Source organism: Cyclopterus lumpus, chromosome 5 (genome assembly GCF_009769545.1).
Source record: "Cyclopterus lumpus isolate fCycLum1 chromosome 5, fCycLum1.pri, whole genome shotgun sequence".
Taxonomy (NCBI): domain Eukaryota; kingdom Metazoa; phylum Chordata; class Actinopteri; order Perciformes; family Cyclopteridae; genus Cyclopterus; species Cyclopterus lumpus.
The window spans coordinates 23,832,100-23,851,635 of NC_046970.1; the positions used below are offsets into that span (position 1 = coordinate 23,832,100).

At 44.7% G+C, this 19,536-nt stretch overlaps 1 protein-coding gene across 3 annotated transcripts in view; it reads left to right on the forward strand.

Moving 5' to 3' along the window:
* Positions 1-19,536, forward strand: part of LOC117730357 (plasma membrane calcium-transporting ATPase 1-like) — a 61,596-nt gene that overhangs the window by 36,447 nt on the left and 5,613 nt on the right. For all 3 annotated transcript variants that reach the window (XM_034532035.1, XM_034532033.1, XM_034532034.1), the window contains exons 7-20: positions 632-667; positions 6,351-6,533; positions 7,879-8,093; positions 8,222-8,464; positions 8,552-8,793; positions 8,887-9,124; positions 10,288-10,467; positions 11,152-11,239; positions 11,371-11,477; positions 14,016-14,207; positions 16,357-16,570; positions 16,681-16,892; positions 17,178-17,285; positions 18,713-18,895. In XM_034532035.1, coding sequence (XP_034387926.1) covers positions 632-667; positions 6,351-6,533; positions 7,879-8,093; positions 8,222-8,464; positions 8,552-8,793; positions 8,887-9,124; positions 10,288-10,467; positions 11,152-11,239; positions 11,371-11,477; positions 14,016-14,207; positions 16,357-16,570; positions 16,681-16,892; positions 17,178-17,285; positions 18,713-18,895 — 2,441 coding nt within the window. The remainder of the gene's footprint in view (positions 1-631; positions 668-6,350; positions 6,534-7,878; positions 8,094-8,221; positions 8,465-8,551; positions 8,794-8,886; positions 9,125-10,287; positions 10,468-11,151; positions 11,240-11,370; positions 11,478-14,015; positions 14,208-16,356; positions 16,571-16,680; positions 16,893-17,177; positions 17,286-18,712; positions 18,896-19,536) is intronic.

Genomic DNA, 19,536 nt, shown 5'->3' on the forward strand with positions numbered 1-19,536 from the left:
ACGTTGTCGATCGATCATTGAATTCGCTGCCTTTTTTATGAGAAGGTCGACGGTAGAGAGACGACAGCTAATGAGAGAGAGAGAGAGAGAGAGAGAGAGAGAGAGAGAGAGAGACTGCTGCCACCTGCCAGACCTGACCCAGGGAAGTTCTGTTTTCACGGGCAGCACCTTAAAGGAATAGTTCACCCAAAAACAATAAAAGTATTCACTTCCATTCACTATTCGAAAGAGAACTCTTTCATGTACAAGGTATATTATTTTTGGGTGTGAACTATTCCTTTAAACCACCAGGGGTCAAAGGTCGACCCTTCGGACTGACCATCTGCTCCAAACTTCCAACCAATGGCTGTAGAGGATGTCGTCATACAGTAGAGTAGCTGCGGGGTACCCGGAGGTTAGCGTCGCCATGGTTACCCCCACAAAAAAGTGCCGTGTCTCTCTCCTCTGATTGGTCCATTCCTGCCCACGACACACACACACACACACACACACACACACACACACACACACACATCTGTGGGTTTCAGGTTTCTATAAGTTTGAACTTTGTGTTCTCCCTCAGTTTGATTTGATCTTATTTTTCTTTTGAGCCATCTTATCAGCATTCCGCCCTCTCTCTCTGTCCGAACAGGTAAAAAACAAGGACCCCCCGAAAATCGCAACAAAGGTAACCCCTCCACTCATCCATCTGTCCTTCTCTGTTCCTCCATCCTTCCTGTTGCTCACCCCCTCCTCACTCTCCACTCAGCGGCAGGAGGGGAGTGTCCAGTCCATCTCTCTCTCTCTCTTTCTCTCTCTCTCTCTCTCTCTCTCTCTGCTGTATAAAGGGGGACGTTCTCTCGCCTTGCTTTACCTGTAAAAGGGTGCAACTCTCAACCTTCAAGTCTTTGACAGCCAATCACAACGTTCACAGTTGTCATGGTAACTTCCATGGGAGGGGGAGGGTGATAGTGGGATTGTATCTGCACCTTTTTAAAACAATTTTAATGTTAGTTAGTGGAGAAGTTGTCCGAGACTAATTTAATGGATGTGTTTTGCTCAATAAGTGCATGTGTTTAATGCATGTGTCGGCACACAACTCTCTCACTCTTTTACTCATTTGCTCTCTAATTAAACCGACTTGTATTGATTGTAAGCTGCCAAATAATTAAAATCATTGACGTAGTTAAAACAATTAAACTAACTGTGACTCTGACTCTGAATTTTAAATAAATATGAGTCTAAGAAATTATTATGTGCTATATTTAATTTTGAAATAAGGTGATTTAGAGGTGAATATTTTACTGTCTTTCTATTTCTTCTGATGCTAACTAAAAACAAATGTTTATTAACATATTGCTAATATTGTCATTTCTATTTTCTGATTCTATAAACTGATTATTAAAAAGATAATCGCAGAATAAAATGATAATGAAAATAATTGTTACCTCTCACCCTGGTGTCGGCGATAGTAATTATTCAATTGAATCAATTCAGGGCTTCACACTTAATAATATTTTAAAGGAACTACTTTAATGAAAATAAGGCCCTCTATGAAAGATGATGGCCAATCAGCTTAATTCTGCTACATCTCATTTATTAGCTAGTTACCTAACGCGATAACAAGCTAATAATATAAATATTAATAGAACAGGACAACAGAGTGAAAGAGGTTATCATCGTGTGCTGAGAATATCCAACACAAAGTAAACAAATTCAATTATTCCTTAATAATTTCTCTACAAAATGTAATTGATGTTCTTGCACGAACCCAAATGTCCCAAAACGCTGAGACCCAAATGTAGCTCCGCCTGTGAGGGCGCCCGCCTGACCTCCAAGGTGTCCTTGATGGGCGACGCCGTGTCGAATTCAAGCGCTCCCTCGGTGTTCCCCTCAATATCTAACATTGGGGGGTTTTGACTTGCTGTGCGTTTGTGTCGATGACGTCATCGCTCCAACCTCCAAAACTCGACCAGCCGTCCGTCCTCAATGTCCCGTGTGATCCAACACATGTCCAACTTCCTCTGCAAGCTGTCTCTCTCACACACACACACACACACACACACACACACACACACACACACACACACACACAGCTCCCCTCCTCCCAACCTCCCACGGTTCGAGCATCTGCTGTGGACAGAATGCTTCTTGATGTACACAGAAAACACACACACACACACACACACACACACACACACTCCTTGCTCTTGGATGCTCCTCACACTTTTGCACACAGAAATAATAATAATTGGCAGCGCTGCAGTCAACGATGACCTCCCCTAAAAACACACAAACACCTTTAGTCAGAGTAACTGAAAGGTGCTCTTCAGGTAAAAGTGTTAATACACCACACTGTGAAAATACTCCACTACAAGTCTTAGTTAGAAGTTTGTAAGTATTATCAGCAGAATTTACTTAAAGGGTGAAATATAAAAATATTGATTGTGCAGTATTGTTCCCTGTCAGTACTATTATATGATGTTTCTGGATTAATGTTACTGCTGCATTAATATGTGTGTGTTTCATTTTGTTTTGTTAAATGTCGCGCTTATTCTAACTCCTTTTTTTATATACTGTTTTTGTAGTTTTAATGTAAAAGGTCATATCATATATTTGTAGGGTTAGTTTTGTAAAAGGTCAAATAAGTATAAAGTTGCATAAAAATGAATTCAAGTATCATAAACTCAAACTTAGGTGCATCATTTGAGTGACTGTACGCAGTCCCATTTCTCACCGCTCTGCTGTTCTCATTCGCCATTTTTAAGCTCCGCCTTCTGGTTTCTGTATGTTTTTTAATTTTTTTAAGTTCGTTAACAACATGTCCACCAGCAGCTGTTTTTTTACACGGCTTCTATGAGTTGTTGATATTTCGTGTGCCTGCTGGATGTAGAAGCAGCTGTTTTTAATTCACATCTGTCAGGATTATGTTTCCGTCAGTTCTTCTGCCCCCTAGTGGCCACAACAAGGAACGCCGCTTTAAATCGAACCCTCACAGTTGGTTAGCAAACGCTGCGTCTTTGTTTTTCCCATCACTGTAAATAAAAGCCTGGCCGGTAAAAGGGAGTATTAGAGCTTCCAACAGGATTATTTTAATTGGCCATCACACTTTCCTGAAGCCCAATTGGACATTCCGATAAACTAAAACCAAACAGATATTCTGTTTACTCTCGCATGAGACGACAACAACAACAAAGCCTCACAAACGAAAAAGCTGGCACGAGCTCGACAACGTGATTTAAAACAATTAATCATTCATCAAAACGGTTGCCGGTTAATTTTTCCGTAAATGTTCTGGGTTTCTAAATCGACTTAATTATCTGCGTGTAAATTATGAGCTTCTGAAAATAACGGAATAAAAAAACAATAATGGTGTTAAAGAGTGTTGAGAGCAGCAGTTGTGAAATCACTGGTGTTGTTAAAGAGGAGCGGGGGGACGTCATCTCACTCTCTCTCTTTTTAACGCCAATACTGTTTCCATTCACTTCTCGGTTGTCTCACTTTCTTTTTTTTTATCGACGACTGTTAAATTAGCATTAATGTGAAACTTCCTGCAGATGTTTCACATTAAAAGCCTTCCAGGAAAAGGTGGAATTTGACCCTTTTTTTTGTGGTGTTTTTTTTTTTGAGCTGCCGGAAGGCTTTTAAATTGAAACATCTGTGCGGGAAGTGTTTTTTTTTAGAAAGAAAAGAAAAAAGGCCTCATTGTTCTTGAGAGTTGGTGTAGGATTTAAAATGTTTCCCCGTCACACACACACACACACACACACACACACACACATCTATTCTGATGAATGTGACCCACGTGATGTTTCTTTGGCTGAAGCGAGCTGTCGGTGTGTGCGTGGGAGTTGCACCCTTGCAGTATTAGTGGGCTGTGGTCTGTCGTCTGTCGGTGTGCCTCCTCAGTTCCTTTTTTCCTTTCCTCTGTCCTCTTTGACTGTTGCCTCCTCGCAGGGTGTTGCTCAGGACTCCATGTTGTGTCGTAGTCGCTGTGTGACTCCTCCCTGTGACTCTCCTGCAGCCTCCACAGCTGTGCAGCTCTCCTCTACCTCCACCTGTCTCATCTCTGTCGTGGTTCTGCATCGCTGTCGTCTTTCTTTTTTTCTTTCTCCCGGGGTGATCCTTTTTGAGTTTGTCTTCTGTTTGTTGACTTGCTTTCTCTTCTTTCTTTCTTGTTTTTGACTGTCGAGACACTCCCCCCCCCCCCCCCCCCCCCCCCCCCTTCCTGCCCGCCGTGCGCTCTCCCATGGTTCAGTGCTGCGCCTGTTTCCAGTCCTGTGGTTGGTCAGTGGGTCTCAGTCCTGTCCGTGTGACGCTGTGTCAGTTAGTTCTATGTTGTGGCTTGTTTTCAGAGTGGACCATGTGCATAAAGCTCCACAGCTTCCTGGTTTGACACCGACCGCACATTCAGAGTGTCTAAAGGTCACGCCGAGGTCAAAGATCCTCCTTGTGAACCCTTGATGGAGGCGCACCTGTTCACGAGGAGGCGCACCTCCCCGTGAGCTTCGGCCATTAGTCCAAAGCGCTCCACGAGGGAGATCTGCTCCGCTGCGCTTGTCGACCAGAATTTCACGCTGCAAGTCATAAATTAGCAGATGGAAGAAAAAACACACACAAATTTAGCACTTAAATTAATTCACTTAATTGTTATGCGATCTGGTGGAAATCATAAATCGCTGGAATGACACCACATAACTGGGAGTTACGTCTTAAATGGGATTTCAGTTCATTATGCATCAGCTTTATTACATCGATCTCATTAAAAAAAACGATGGCATGCTCCGCAGTGGCCACTTTATTAGGTACACCTGTACAATTTGATGCAGGCCATTACAATAATCCTGCTCATAAAGTCTTTTTTTTTGTTTATGACGCCCATAGTGTGTCCTGTATGTAAATATGAAGGACACGATGTGCAACACCACTTTAAACTACAACGAGTATATTCATAGAGCTTCACACGAGACACAAGCCGGTCTAATAAGACGAGATCAGAAGACGCACACAGACGGGATTTAAGGGGATTAAAACAATGTAATTGGCCACTGAGCGTAGGTTCCCATGTGTACATCGGTGCTTTAGCCACAACACATTATTAGAAGTATAAAGACGTACTCACTGACATGCATCTCAATATAAAAACCCTAACACCATTAAAGCCTTCCCACCTCCACACCATAAACAACACAATAAATACTTAAATGCAAAGTTTATTTGTTTGTTTTGCAGTTTGTTTTAATACATTTCAACTTGCTGCTGAAAACTCTCTGAAGAAACAGCACACACAATTATGATTAAGTGCAGATTATTAATATCATAATTATGAATGACTTCTTTTGCTTTTGGCCCCTTCCAGTGAAGGTTTCTCCAGTAGAACTCCTCCCCCCCACCCCCACTCCCCCAAAAATGAAACTGGCTTCATTACTTTGTCAGAAGGCGATAAAGATGAGAGCCATTTGTATTTGAACTTCATTCAAAGTCCCTGGAGAGATTTCCTTCTCCGTCATCCAGGAATCTAAAGCCGCTTTATGTCCATGATCTGTTGGTATTGTTGGTTTCCGGGTGTGATGTGGACGTCCAACGGGGTTCAATAAGGCACGACACCCGGGTAGCTGATGGATCAGAACATGCCTAACGTCAGCTCAGGGAGGGTCTGCTCTGTGTGCATTCAGCGCCCGGCTCACATTTCTGTGCTGTGGAAATATGACAAGCAGCTGTTGGATGGAAGGAGTGCAGCTGAATTCAGCGTAAGCTCCTTCAGCTGAGATCAAAGGGATCCAAAGAAAGCTCCGTGTTTCACTTTTACAGTCCAAACAGGCTCCGGCTGATGAAGGGAAACGCAGATACGCAGCAGCTTGTTTATGCAAATGAGGAGCTGTGTGTGTGTGTGTGTGTGTGTGTGTCTGTGTGCACGTTGATGAGACGCGACTCTTTGCATTCAGCCAAAGAGTCGCCGTGTTAATCGAAGATGTTCAGCTTGAAAGATCTCGCCCGGTCGTCTTCCAGCTTTCCCCTCCGACTGAATCTGTAACGTTTTCTCTGCCTCTCTACCCTTCATCCCCAAACCACTCCTGCTCCCTCCTTCTTTTTGTTTGGTACTTTATTATTATTATTATTATTCATTGGTTTGATTCATCGACCTTCTGTCGACCCCGTCCCGCCTCCCTTCCCTCGTCCTCTGCTCCCCGGCCATGCTGAAAACCTTCCTCTCTTCCATCGTCTTTCTTTAAACGTCACCCTCCTTCTTCTTCTTCTTCTTCATCACTTTTCCTTGACCTCTCCTAAACCTCCTCATCCTCATCTCTTTTTTACTCCCGCCTTACTCCGCCTCCCACCCACTTATCAAACCCCCCCTCCCACCCTCCCAGCCAAAACCCAGGACGGCATCGCCCTGGAGATCCAGCCGCTGAAGAGCGAGGAGGCCGCCGAGTCGGAGGAGAAGGAGGACAAGGAGGAGGCCAAGCCGGTGAAGAAGGTCAACGTGACCAAGAAGGAGAAGTCGGTGCTGCAGGGCAAACTGACCAAACTGGCTGTACAGATCGGGAAGGCTGGTGAGGAACACACACACACACACACACACACACACACACACACACACACACTGATTTATATCAGTTTCATCTCAGAACATGTTTAGCTTGGCACAAAGACTGGAAGCGGGGGAAATCCAGCTTCCAACAACGGATCAATTTAATTATAGAACACAGTTAAAAACAATATTGATTTGATATTGATCAAAATGCTTTCTGATTTAGACCTTCTTGCCCCTTTTTAGATATGCATTTAAACGGAAAGGTGGCACAACAATCATGCTTCTTAAGTCTGAGATTGTTCTTCCACGAGCATTTCCAACAGTGCACAATGCTCCGTATTATTTATTACTAAATTAATAAATGCACATTAAAGTAAGTGATGGTGTTGGTTGCAGAATGTACTAAAAGATCATCTTAATGCTTGGGAGGAAATAAATGGGTAAACGGGTGTAATGGAACATATTAAAGCAACCGTGAAGTCAAAACCCCTCTTTATCCAACGATTCTTTTCTTTTCTTTTGGTGGAGCTATAGGCTAGCAGTTTTCTTTTAGCTAGGCTAGGCTACCAGCTCCTTTTTGGTGGAGCTATAGGCTAGCAGTTTTCTTTTAGCTAGGCTAGGCTACCAGCTCCTTTTTGGTGGAGCTATAGGCTAGCAGTTTTCTTTTAGCTAGGCTAGGCTACCAGCTCATTTTGGTGGAGCTATAGGCTAGCAGTTTTCTTTTAGCTAGGCTAGGCTACCAGCTCCTTTTTGGTGGAGCTATAGGCTAGCGGTTTTCTTTTAGCTAGGCTAGGCTACCAGCTCATTTTGGTGGAGCTATAGGCTAGCGGTTTTCTTTTAGCTAGGCTAACAGCTCTGATGAACCCACTCTTCTTATCTCGCTCTGGGGGAAAGACAAGAGGACTTCCAGAAATGTTGGGACTGATCCTTTAATAGCACCCTGAAGGTCTTAATGCACTCAGTTTTATTGGATGGATGTTTTATTGGAAGCATGATTCATCCCGGAATTAAAGATATTTCCAATTGACCTTAATACACTGAAGGGCTTTCAGGACCGGTGGGGGGGGGGGGGGGGGGGGGGGTCGGACTGTGTGGCATTTAGGGGGATCTATAAATCTAACACACCACACACTTCCTGTTAATACTCGGTGTAATATTCTTCTAATATTGCTTCCTTGACTTTGCATGTAGACTTCTCCAATCTTACTTTTTTGCCTTCGGTTTAATCCAATACACCGCCGGTGTGTTTCAAAGTGCAATCAGTCAAGTCAAACATTAAAGGATAAATGCATTCACGAACATGAAAACCTTCAACTTTTGTAAACTTGACTTTTTTCTAATTGACGTGTGCTCCTTCTAACCAGGTCTGATCATGTCGGCCGTGACCGTCATCATCCTCATCCTCTTCTTCGTGATCGACACCTTCGGGATCCAGGGTCGCACCTGGGTGGCCGAGTGCACCCCCATCTACATCCAGTACTTCGTGAAGTTCTTCATCATCGGCGTGACGGTGCTGGTGGTGGCCGTTCCTGAGGGGCTGCCGCTCGCCGTCACCATCTCTCTGGCCTACTCCGTCAAGGTGAGCAGGATGGGGGGGAAACAAAGGGGATTGTGGGAAATTATAATATTCGCGGATTTCTACTTCAACTTTAAGGCTAAGAAGTCACGTAGGTTACTAAACCTATGCCTCTGCCCTCCATGTTGTAGAAAATGATGAAGGACAACAACCTGGTGCGTCACCTGGACGCCTGTGAGACCATGGGCAACGCCACGGCCATCTGCTCGGACAAGACGGGCACGCTGACCATGAACCGCATGACGGTGGTGCAGGCGTACGTCGGCGACACGCACTACAAAAAGGTCCCCGAACCCGACGCCATCAAACCAGAAACTCTGGAAGTCATGGTCAACAGTATCTCCATCAACTCGGCGTACACCACCAAGATTCTGGTGAGAACAACGTGAAGCCAATCCCCTGTTCACACTTTTCCGATGCCAATCTGTGCCGCTTTAACAAACCTTTTTGTTCCTCCTCAGCCTCCGGAGAAAGAGGGCGGCCTGCCTCGCCACGTGGGCAACAAGACGGAGTGCGCTCTGCTGGGCTTGGTGCTGGAGCTGAAGAGGGACTACCAGCCAATCAGAGAGGAGATCCCCGAAGAGAAACTCTACAAGGTGTACACATTCAACTCCTCCCGCAAGTCCATGAGCACGGTGCTGAAGAACGCCGACGGAGGTTACCGCATGTACAGCAAAGGAGCGTCGGAGATCGTCCTGCGAAAGTAAGACGCGAGCGCAAGTAGACCGACGAGGAGTCGGAGGGAAGAAGGGCGGGCGGAGGAGTGGCTGACATTTCTCATTCTCTCTCTTTCCAGATGCTCCAGCGTCTTGGACGCCCAGGGTAAGGCCCGCGTGTTCAAGCTCAAGGACCGCGACGAGATGGTGCACAAGGTGATTGAGCCGATGGCGTGCGACGGTCTGAGGACCATCTGCGTGGCCTACAGGGACTTCCCCGCCGAGGCCGGGGAGCCCAACTGGGAAAACGAGAACGAAATCCTGAACGACCTCACCTGCATCGTCGTGGTCGGCATCGAGGACCCCGTCAGACCCGAGGTACGGAGGACATTTAACCCCGCCCACTCCTCTGTCCACCCGGAAACACCTGACGCTGGGTTGTGGTGGTGGTATCAAAGGGGCTTCGTTACACGGCTTACTCCATCAATGGTTCAAGCTTGTGTCCAGCAGACACACTTTTGCTTAATTTGAGTAAAACTGGATGCATCTTGGTATTTTGAGGGTGCCCCCTAAAAACAGGGTTCATAAGCTCTAAAATATCATCTTTCTTTCTCTTTATTTTCCTATAAATTAAGATTTGCACACCAAAAGCCACGGCGTATTTTGAACATAGAGTATATTTAATATGATCTGCTTTCGCTGCTGCAAAATGAGTTTGCATTAAGTTTGAGATGTTCTGCACGTTCTGTAGAACTGAAGTTCCGTTTTGTTCCCGAAATAACGGGGGAGAACAAAGGGAACATGGAACTCGAGAGCGTAACGGAACCGATCTGACAGGCTGCTCATAATTATATTGAAGGGGGAGATGTTGGCGGGGGGAAAACATTCAGTAGTCTGTGACAGAGTGGCGATAAAGGAACAATACAAACGGTGGAGTGAGTCCCTGTTAAATGGAGCGTTTAAATGAAGCTCCGACGGCATCGCCTGCTGCTTTAATGTCGCAGCGCGGAGAACGCGGACCGGGGTGGGGAATAACTGGAGAACCGCAGGCGTCGTGTGAGATGTGACGGACAGAAACCCTACATAATATTTCAGCTTTAAGGCATTAGGAGTCACGAACGCCTCCCCAGTCGCTGTTGCCATACGCCCGGCATCTTCCGTCATAAATACCCTCTGAAACGAAGTGCGTATGCGATATGTGGCTGAAGACGACGGGGTCCCCCGGGTCACGGCGCCCCTCCGAGTCGATCAAAGAGTGCGTTTGTGTTTGTGTTTGTAAGCAAATGCACGACTCCTGCCGGCCGGCCGGCCCCTCAAATGCCAGTTTGAGCCCCCCGCTGAGCCGAGGCTGTGGCCAGCAGCTGAGTGCTCACAGACGTCTGGCTGCGTCTGTTTATTCTCTCTGTTATCTGAGATGAATGAGGGCTCCGTGTCGGGGTCTGAAAATGTGTTTCCACCCACAAAAAAAACAGATCCAGACGGAAGTTTCTCTCCCTCTCTCTCTCTCTCTCTCTCTCTCTCTCTCTCTCTCTCTCTTCCAGGTGCCCGAGGCTATTTCTAAGTGCCAGCGTGCGGGCATCACCGTGCGCATGGTTACCGGGGACAACATCAACACCGCCCGCGCCATCGCTACCAAGTGCGGCATCCTGCTGCCCGGCGAGGACTTCCTGTGTATGGAGGGCAAAGAGTTCAACCAGCAGATCAGGAACGACCAGGGAGAGGTGAGACCAAAGAAAACAAGTGTCAACTTAAAAACAGGTTGCACATTACACTTGAGAGAGACCTTGAATACACGCCTTCCTGAGCAGGGGAAGTACTTCCTGTTCACGGTTGTCACCGATACAGGAAATACGTGCTGCGTTCACGTCAACAGCTGCTCTGGTTGTTTGTGGCAGAAACTGTTTACTTCTTTTAGGCAGAGATGGAGGTTTTCAGGAGACTTGTTGTCGTTGTTGTTGTTGTTGTCACAGTCCAACTCACTATAGAACCGATAAAGATTGATTGTTGTATCAATGAGGGAACAGAAGAACACCCCCCGTATCATATTTTCCCACAATTCCCCCAAGAAAGCAGAGGATTAAAAAAAAGTCTGATAAAAATTGTTTGTAAATTGTTCTTTAAGATATAAACAAACAGTTTAATACAGATTGTTTAGATTAGTTTTGTCTTAAGAGGCTCGACATAAATTGTGTACTAATTAGGACATTATAGTGCTGAAGAAAATGTGAACAAAACTCTCAATGAATCACACAGCGAGGTATCGACAATCAGATCAATATCATCTCTGACTCGACGAGTCTGGAACCCCGGACTCCCTTTCCTGTGACAACGGTTCTGTTGTGCTGTTGGTGGATTGTGACGTCGCAGTATTTGGTCCATTAAAGCTGCTGTTCTGCGTTTTCTAGGTGGAACAAGAGCGTCTGGACAAAGTTTGGCCCAGACTTCGCGTCCTGGCTCGTTCTTCACCGACGGACAAACACACGCTGGTCAAAGGTCAGTAGGGTGCGACGCGTCTTTGTAATGAGGCACTTCTCATATCGGTTGAACTCTGTCTTTTAAATGTTCTTCCTCTCATTGAAATGAAGAATTGTTTTGTTGTTGTTGTTGTTGTTGTTGTTGTTCAGGTATCATCGACAGCACGGTGCTTGAGCCCCGGCAGGTGGTGGCGGTGACGGGAGACGGCACCAACGACGGCCCCGCTCTCAAGAAGGCCGACGTTGGCTTCGCCATGGTAACCGCCTCTTTTTCTTTTCTTTTTTTTTTACCCCCTTACCCTCAACTGAGCTGCTTCACGCCCGGAAAACAAAAGAGTTATTATCTCTAAACGTCGTCCACAGTAGCGCTTGAGTTTTTAATGCCACGGCTTCATTATAAGATGGTTGTGAAATGGAAAAAAATAAATAATAAATGTTGAGCTTGGATGCTCATCAGCACGGGGGGGGGGGGTCTCCGGAGAGTCTTTTATTATTCAGGTTTATGTCTGTCAGACGATTATCAAGGCCAAAATAATTACGATTCACAATATCATTCCAATATTCATAAAGAATATTCTTTTAGGCTCTTAAAATTCAAACCTACTGGAAGCACTTTACTTTACGTTTAGTTAAGAAACGAATATTTTCATCACAGATACGACGCATCTTTGTTTTTGTGATAAACACACAAATAAGGTTTTAAATAAGGTGCTTGAATAATACAATAAAGTCTGTCTGTTCTTATGAGAAATAAATCACATTCTCGATTATCCCGCTAATTAAAATTTTGATTCACCTATATTGTCCCATACCTAATGGCTCGCATACAGTAAATAATCTCCGTCTTCCATCCTGATCTCACTCCTTTTTTAAATATTACAATAGCAGTGCGTGTCACATGTTAATAATAACATGTGACACGCAGTTGTGGACCAGCATCGGCACCGACGAAGTTTAAAATGGAGCCAAAGACACGGACGGGAACCAGAGTTCATCGTGTGTGAGCTGCCGCTCGGTTCCTCTCGGCCGAGCACGACGAGTCAGTTGATGTTCTGGCCGACGCGGATGAATTAAAAAGGCGCCGCGAACCGCCTGTGGATGAGCTCGGTGAACATCAGCTGCCTCGTCCGCGTGTTGTTGCTGCTGTTGTTGTTGTTGTTGTGGTTGTGACCTTGTTTGTCTACCGAGGAAAGTCACCCGGATGCCAGAGTGGCGCCGAGCAGCTGCCGCGCGGTCCAACGGCCCTCTGACAATAGTTACCGTTCATGAACGCACCGCAGAGGCTGGAAACCGGTGACCTTTCAGTCCTAATGTGTCCCATTTGGAATATTTCCAGTTCACATCCCCAGTGTCCCAGTTCAATTATCACCTGGTCGGCTGGAAACCGTCTGTAGACTGCAGAGAAACACAGCGACTCGCATCACAGCTTCTTAGAGATATATAAATATACATGTATAAAGAAATATATTAAAAATATTAAAAAAAATATATAAGAAATTATACATTTAATATATTATTTTATATATATATATATATATATATATATATATATATACTGTACATATATTTAATATATGTAATAATTATCTGAAAGAATCATGGCCCTCCAGCTGGATCTTCGTTTGGAAAGACAACAAAAAAGAACAAAGTTTTCTGTTTGTACTTTACTACCTTAAAGATCTTCTCCCAGCCCCTCAGGTTCATCTTGCCTGTGATTGGTGGAACAGATGATACTCCAATTAGATAAAACACGCACGTATTACATTTTATTTTTAGCTTTTGAGCAGCAGGGAACCGTTTGATGTTTGACCTCCGTGTGATTCAGCGACGCTTTGTCAGACATCACAGATTGATCTCATGCACTGATTCCTCCATTCACACGGACCAGTCCGGCTTTGTTGTTGTTGTTCTTTTCTCGCCGTCAACAAAAAACATTTACGTTAGTCCGTCTCCCATTGGTTCCAGCTGAAGAAGTAAATCTTTCATTTCCTCAGGCAGCTGCTCGCTGTAGGTTTTGACGAGCGTTGCTCAACAACGAGGAGACGAGAGTATTTTCAGCGGTCACACGTTTTTTTTTTTTTTTTTAAATGGCGACCCACTTTTTAAAAAATTGAAAAATACTGTTGCGGCCCAATTCCCAATGGATCTTATTTATTCATCTTGAGAAGAGTGAATTCATGCGTACGTTTTTTTTGTTTTTTTTCGCCTCAAACTAAATTATCTTGAATATGTAAAACCAGCCATTTCAGAGATGTATACATTTTATAAATCGTGACTTTAAATTATTTATTTTATTTATTTTATTTATTTTTATTTATTTTATTTATTTTATTTATTTTATTTATTTTATTTATTTTATTTATTTTATTTATTTTATTTATTTTATTTATTTTTTTTAATTTATTTTTTTTATTTTATTTTATGCCTTTTTTCCTCTCCATCTGTTAAATAAACAGAATGTTCGCCCTTGTGTGGCGCTAAGATGTAATGCAGGACGTGTGTGTGTGTGTGTGTGTGTGTGTGTGTGTGTGTGTGTGTGTGTGTGTGTGTGTGTGTGTGTGTGTGTGTGTGTGTGTGTGTGTGTGTGTGTGTGTGTGTGTGTGTGTGTGTGTGTGTGTGTGTGTGTGTGTGTGTGTGTGTGTGTGTGTGTGTGTGTGTGTGTGTGTGTGTGTGTGTGTGTGTGTGTGTGTGTGTGTGTGTGTGTGTGTGTGTGTGTGTGTGTGCACGGTGAAGAAGGAACATCACAGTCTTAAATGTCTGATCCAGGATCTGATCGCCCTCCTCCTTCTCTGCAGGGAATCGCCGGCACAGACGTGGCCAAGGAGGCGTCCGACATCATCCTGACCGACGACAACTTCACCAGCATCGTGAAGGCCGTCATGTGGGGGAGGAACGTCTACGACAGCATCTCCAAGTTCCTGCAGTTCCAGCTGACCGTCAACGTGGTGGCCGTGATCGTGGCGTTCACCGGCGCCTGCATCACACAGGTAGGCTGAAGACACCTGCTTTGAAACCAGCGACGTCATCATGAAATCATTCAGTCCAAATTCATTCATTTACGTGTCGTTGTCCTTGCGCGTGCACATCATTTGTGATTAAAAATGTACTTCATTTTTGTGTAATTATCTTTAAAAACATGCCAACGTTTTCTGATAACGGACAGTCGTCCAGGGACTCCAGCGAGCTCCGGGTCGCATGAGGAGGACGGAAAAAGGACGTTTACACTTTTTTTTTTTTAGGATCAAACTCAAATCAGACCAGATTTCTATTATGTAGAAGTCGAGTTTACGGTTTTAATTTTCAAGTTCAAGTTTCACATTTTGAAAGCGTCAATGTCAACGACATCATCACAACGTCCGTGTTCAGCTTTTCAGAGTGCACTGGAAATAATTTGTCAATTTGTAATATTTTATTCTTCAACTTGGAAGGAAATTATGCATTTTTTTTTAGATTAAAATGTCAACGTTGTCATACATCATGTGCACATGTATAAGGACAATAAAGTGCTTTTCTTTAATATTGGCAGCTCTGACTCCAGGTCTATCTGAAGCATCGTCATAGCATTAAATCCTCAAACCCCTCAGGACACATTTAGAAACCAAAGAAACGCTCTGAGTGCTTCTGAGAGAACCGGAGATCTGTGATACTTGATGATGAGCCTTCTTCTGCCTCTCGAGGTTTTACACTGAAGGCTGAGAACAGAAAGCTCAATTGAGATTAAACTTCTTCTTTTTTTTTTTTTTTAAAAGCCCAAATTCTCCCCCACAGATTTGAAGCTTTAATATCAGCGGGTTTTAAAAATGTGTCGCGTCCCAGTCGACAGCCGGCGGATCCGCCCTCAGTCTGGAGAACCTCCTCTGTGGATTTTGACCGTGCGTCTTAATATCTATGTCGCATTTTGAGGCTTCTGTAAATTTCTACTAAATCACCACAAAAACAAGAAAAAGCGAGTCGTTTTCTGATTTTTTTTTAATTTTTTTTTTATGTGACCGTCTGAGTCGCTTTGCAGAGAGGCAATGAGGTGATGCTGCGTGTCACTTATTATTATTTTATTTTTTTTCATAATGTGCCTCTAATCATAAAAACTAAACTCCTGACACAATGAGGAAAAAGTTACTCGCGGCTGGGCATTAATTGAAAGGCTCACAGCTGGCAGGACAGATAACTAACTGCAGAGCACAAAGTAGGCTAAGATACAGCCTGAAACCATGGCAACGCGTCGCCACCATAATCCGATAATATAACAGGGGGGCTCAGCAGGTTCACGCTCACTGATCATCTCGCTCTCTGCTCGGCGCCGGTCATTAAAAGATGGCAAACCGATGTCTTCATTGTGTGAGCGGAGCTTCTAGACGTGGAGGGGGTCCAAGGAAATGTGCCCGAATGCTTTTTGTATGCATTTGAGTCAGTCCAGCAGACAACACACTATCATATAATTGCTTATTATTATGGCGCATAACATATTGTGAACAACAGGAGATCTATTTTTACCCTTTGTCTGAAAAAAAACGGTAATAAAACTGTAAAATCATATTTTAGTGGCTTTTTTTTATTTTATTTTTTGGGGATATTGGTTTCTCGTGAGGGAGCCGTAGAGTCTGATTTATATGGCTCACGTGATGTCACTTGAGTCGGTGTCGATCGGGGGGCTAAAGAAAGGAGTGAGCTTACCATTACCAGTAGCTGCTATTTGCACACATCCAGGTGCATCGTGGGTAATGTAGGTACCAGGAAGAAAAGACGACCGTTTCTGCCACATACATTTTATTATTTTTTAAAATCATCGTTCATCGTGGCGGTCAGATGGTTAAAAAAAACAACGTGTCCATCTTGAATGTGATGCAGTGTAACGTTAAATCAGCCCTCCTTTAAAACCATGTTGGCCTTCCTCGATAGAGCATCTTCATACCTTGAGTCCACCGTGTTGCACCGCCATGTTTCTACAGGAGCCCAGAATGGACAAAACAAACACTGCAGCCACTAAGTGCCACGAGCTCCTACATGTGCAGAGATGGACCATTTGTTTTGATCTGTTTGCTCACTCAGATTTCCATTTCTTCCCGTACATTAAACTCCCGACCTCTCCTCCTCCTCCTCCTCCTCCTCCTCCTCCTCCTCCTCCTCCTCCTCCTGCAGGACTCCCCTCTGAAGGCCGTCCAGATGCTCTGGGTCAACCTCATCATGGACACCCTGGCGTCTCTCGCTCTGGCCACCGAGCCGCCCACCGAGTCTCTGCTGCTACGTAGGCCGTACGGCCGCAACAAGCCTCTCATCTCCAGGACCATGATGAAGAACATCCTGGGTCACGCCGTGTACCAGCTCGTCATCATCTTCACCCTGCTCTTCGCTGGTGAGTCAAATGCACTTCGGGCGGGTTCCCCCCCCGGTGGAAGAATCGGTTTGTTCTGTGTGTGTGTGTGTGTGTGTGTGTGTGTGTGAACTATTTGTTTTGTTCCTCAGGCGAGAAGATCTTCGACATCGACAACGGACGCAACTCCCCTCTGCACTCGCCGCCGTCGGAGCACTACACCATCGTGTTCAACGTGTTCGTCATGATGCAGCTCTTCAACGAGATCAACGCCAGGAAGATTCACGGGGAGAGGAACGTGTTCGAGGGCATCTACAGGAACCCCATCTTCTGCAGCGTCGTGCTGGGGACCTTCGTCCTGCAGGTGACTCATCATCATCATCATCACCACCATCATCACCACCGACCTTTTTCCTCTCGCACCTTTCTTTTAAGGAACATTAACGTGAAGGTTTATCCATAATCCTGCTGACGAACCAGAGCCCGTCGGTTCCTCATTGATGTGTTTTTAATAGTTTAGATGCATCGGGCTTTGGAGGCACATATAATACTTGTTAGCAGATCCATTAGTTGTTGTTTTTTGTTGACACTTAAACAAAATGTAGAATCCTTTCGGGCTAACGCGTCCCGCGTGGTTCTTCCCCTTCAGATCGTCATCGTTCAGTTTGGAGGGAAGCCGTTCTCCTGCACGTCTCTGACCATCGACCAGTGGCTGTGGTGCGTCTTCATCGGCGTCGGAGAGCTGCTGTGGGGACAGGTGAGAACCAGAACCCGGGGGGGGCCAGAACCAGAACCACGGTTCTGTTCTGTTCTGAACAAACGGCATCGGAGTCGAATGCGATCGGGGGAAAGAGATCATGTCGATCTCCGTAAAAAAAAAATAAACATGGTGTTCTGAGGAGAAGATGAAGAAGTGGACACGCGAGGTCTGAGCCGGCAAACTGTTGCCTGTCACACTTGCGCTGCCGCGGCGTTGCCATCGCAACCATCGCCATGGTAATGAGCACATGAAAGCAGCGCGACTCCTGTTTATGAGCGCCGAGGGAAAACAAACCCAGCGTGTCGGTCCCTCTGTGGAAACACACACACACACACACACACACACACACACACACACACACTTTGAAAGCATACATTATATAGATACAAAAAAAGTTCAGTCACAAGACGCCTGCTGGGTTCAGTTGGAGGGCAGAGACCGAGAACAGAGGCGGAACGATGCTGACAGAAACAGACTGATCTGAGGTCTGTGATTTATTTAGTTTCTAACACAACGGAGGCTTGGCGTGCGGTTAACGCTAAAATAAATAAAATAACATGCTTATGATTCAACGTAATAATAGCGATGGAAAGAAATGAACGGAACCAAATAAGTACAGAACAATAATTGAGGTCTGTTTAAAAAAAAAAAAATGTATTAAGTTTCACTTCAGTTTAAGATAAGAAAAATATTGAGTTTCTTATTGTTTTTACAGGATTTCTATTGTAACAAAAAACAATCGGCGTTAATCTTTCGGGAATTTTATCGAGAAGCTAAGTTGTCAAACTTGAATGTTGAAGTTATTAAAGGTGAGAAGCTTCTTTCATAACGTTGAGTTTGAATCCCTTTTTTCCCCTTCTGTTCACTCCCTCCATAAACCTGAAGTCTAATAAAGATTAGGCTTCACTAATCAGCGCGTGCCTTTTTTTTAATCAATGTGCAGCGGTGCCTCGCACGATCATCAGTGTCCTCCCTCCGCCTCTCCTCACGCACACTGAAGACGACTGTAGTAATTAGTATTACTGTTTGTATAAAAACACTCCAGTGGTTCAGACTTGTGTGACTCAAACATATCTCCTGCTTCAATCCATATTTGTTGTCGTTTAGCCTTTCAAAAAACAAGAAAAAACGGTGCCACCGACGAGCTATATTCACTAAATGTAAGTAGTTTTAATAAAAAGTAATTCATTTAATCCTATCGGATGCTTTATTCAAATTGAGGACGTTTAAAGACGTTCATTTGAAAACATTTAAATGCCGGAGATTAAAACCCGAAACGGTAGACGGCGAGATATCCAGACATTTAGTCCCTGAATCCACGGAGCTCCAGAAACGCGTGATCCTATATTTCCCATAATGCAACTGGATAGAATCTTTTTGTTAAACCCCGCATGGTATCCTTTTTTCTTTTTTTAAAATCTCAGCTGATCTCGGCCATCCCCACCCACCACCTGAAGTTCCTGAAGGAAGCCGGTCACGGCGCCACGAAGGAGGAGATCCACGCGGAGGAGCTGACGGAGGGCGCCGACGAGATCGACCACGCGGAGATGGAGCTGCGGAGAGGCCAGATCCTCTGGTTCAGGGGCCTGAACCGCATCCAGACGCAGGTACGGCCGGCGCTCCGACACCCGGCGCTCCGACACCCGGGTCCAACGTTACCGCCGGCTTACCTTTTCTACGTTTTAAAGTTTTTCTGACAGAGACTCCAAATATCCGTCGTGTCACGAGAGCTGCAGAAAACACCAGTTGCCATGGTGATGCAGGAGGCTCTGGAAGAAAGATTAGACTTATTTTAGCTTTTTTCTTTTGTTGTTTGAGTTGTTTGGTGAGCTGTCCGGGTACATTTCTGATCGCTGTCGTCTGCAAAAGAGACTTAATAATCAAATTCCTCCTCCTCCTCCTCCTCTTCCTCCTCCTCGCCTTCATCTTCCCAAAATCAAACAAGCGTCCCAGAAACAGCGGGCGGTAAAGAGCTGTGTTTCTTCAGGACGGTGAGGAGGGATTTAATTCTCTACAAACATTTAATTCAGTTAATTTATGAGAGCTTCAGATAGAAACGGCAGTAAAATGCCAGTTTAGATAGTTGGATTAAAACTTCAGAGAAATGTAAAGTGTTCATTGAGAAACGCATTAAAGGCCTAAAAAGACACACAAATGTGTTTTTAGTGTGTTAAGCTAGCGTCCAGGAGGCGTCTCGACACTCTGACCATTGATTTAGTAGATAACTGACTGATGAAAAAATTAATTA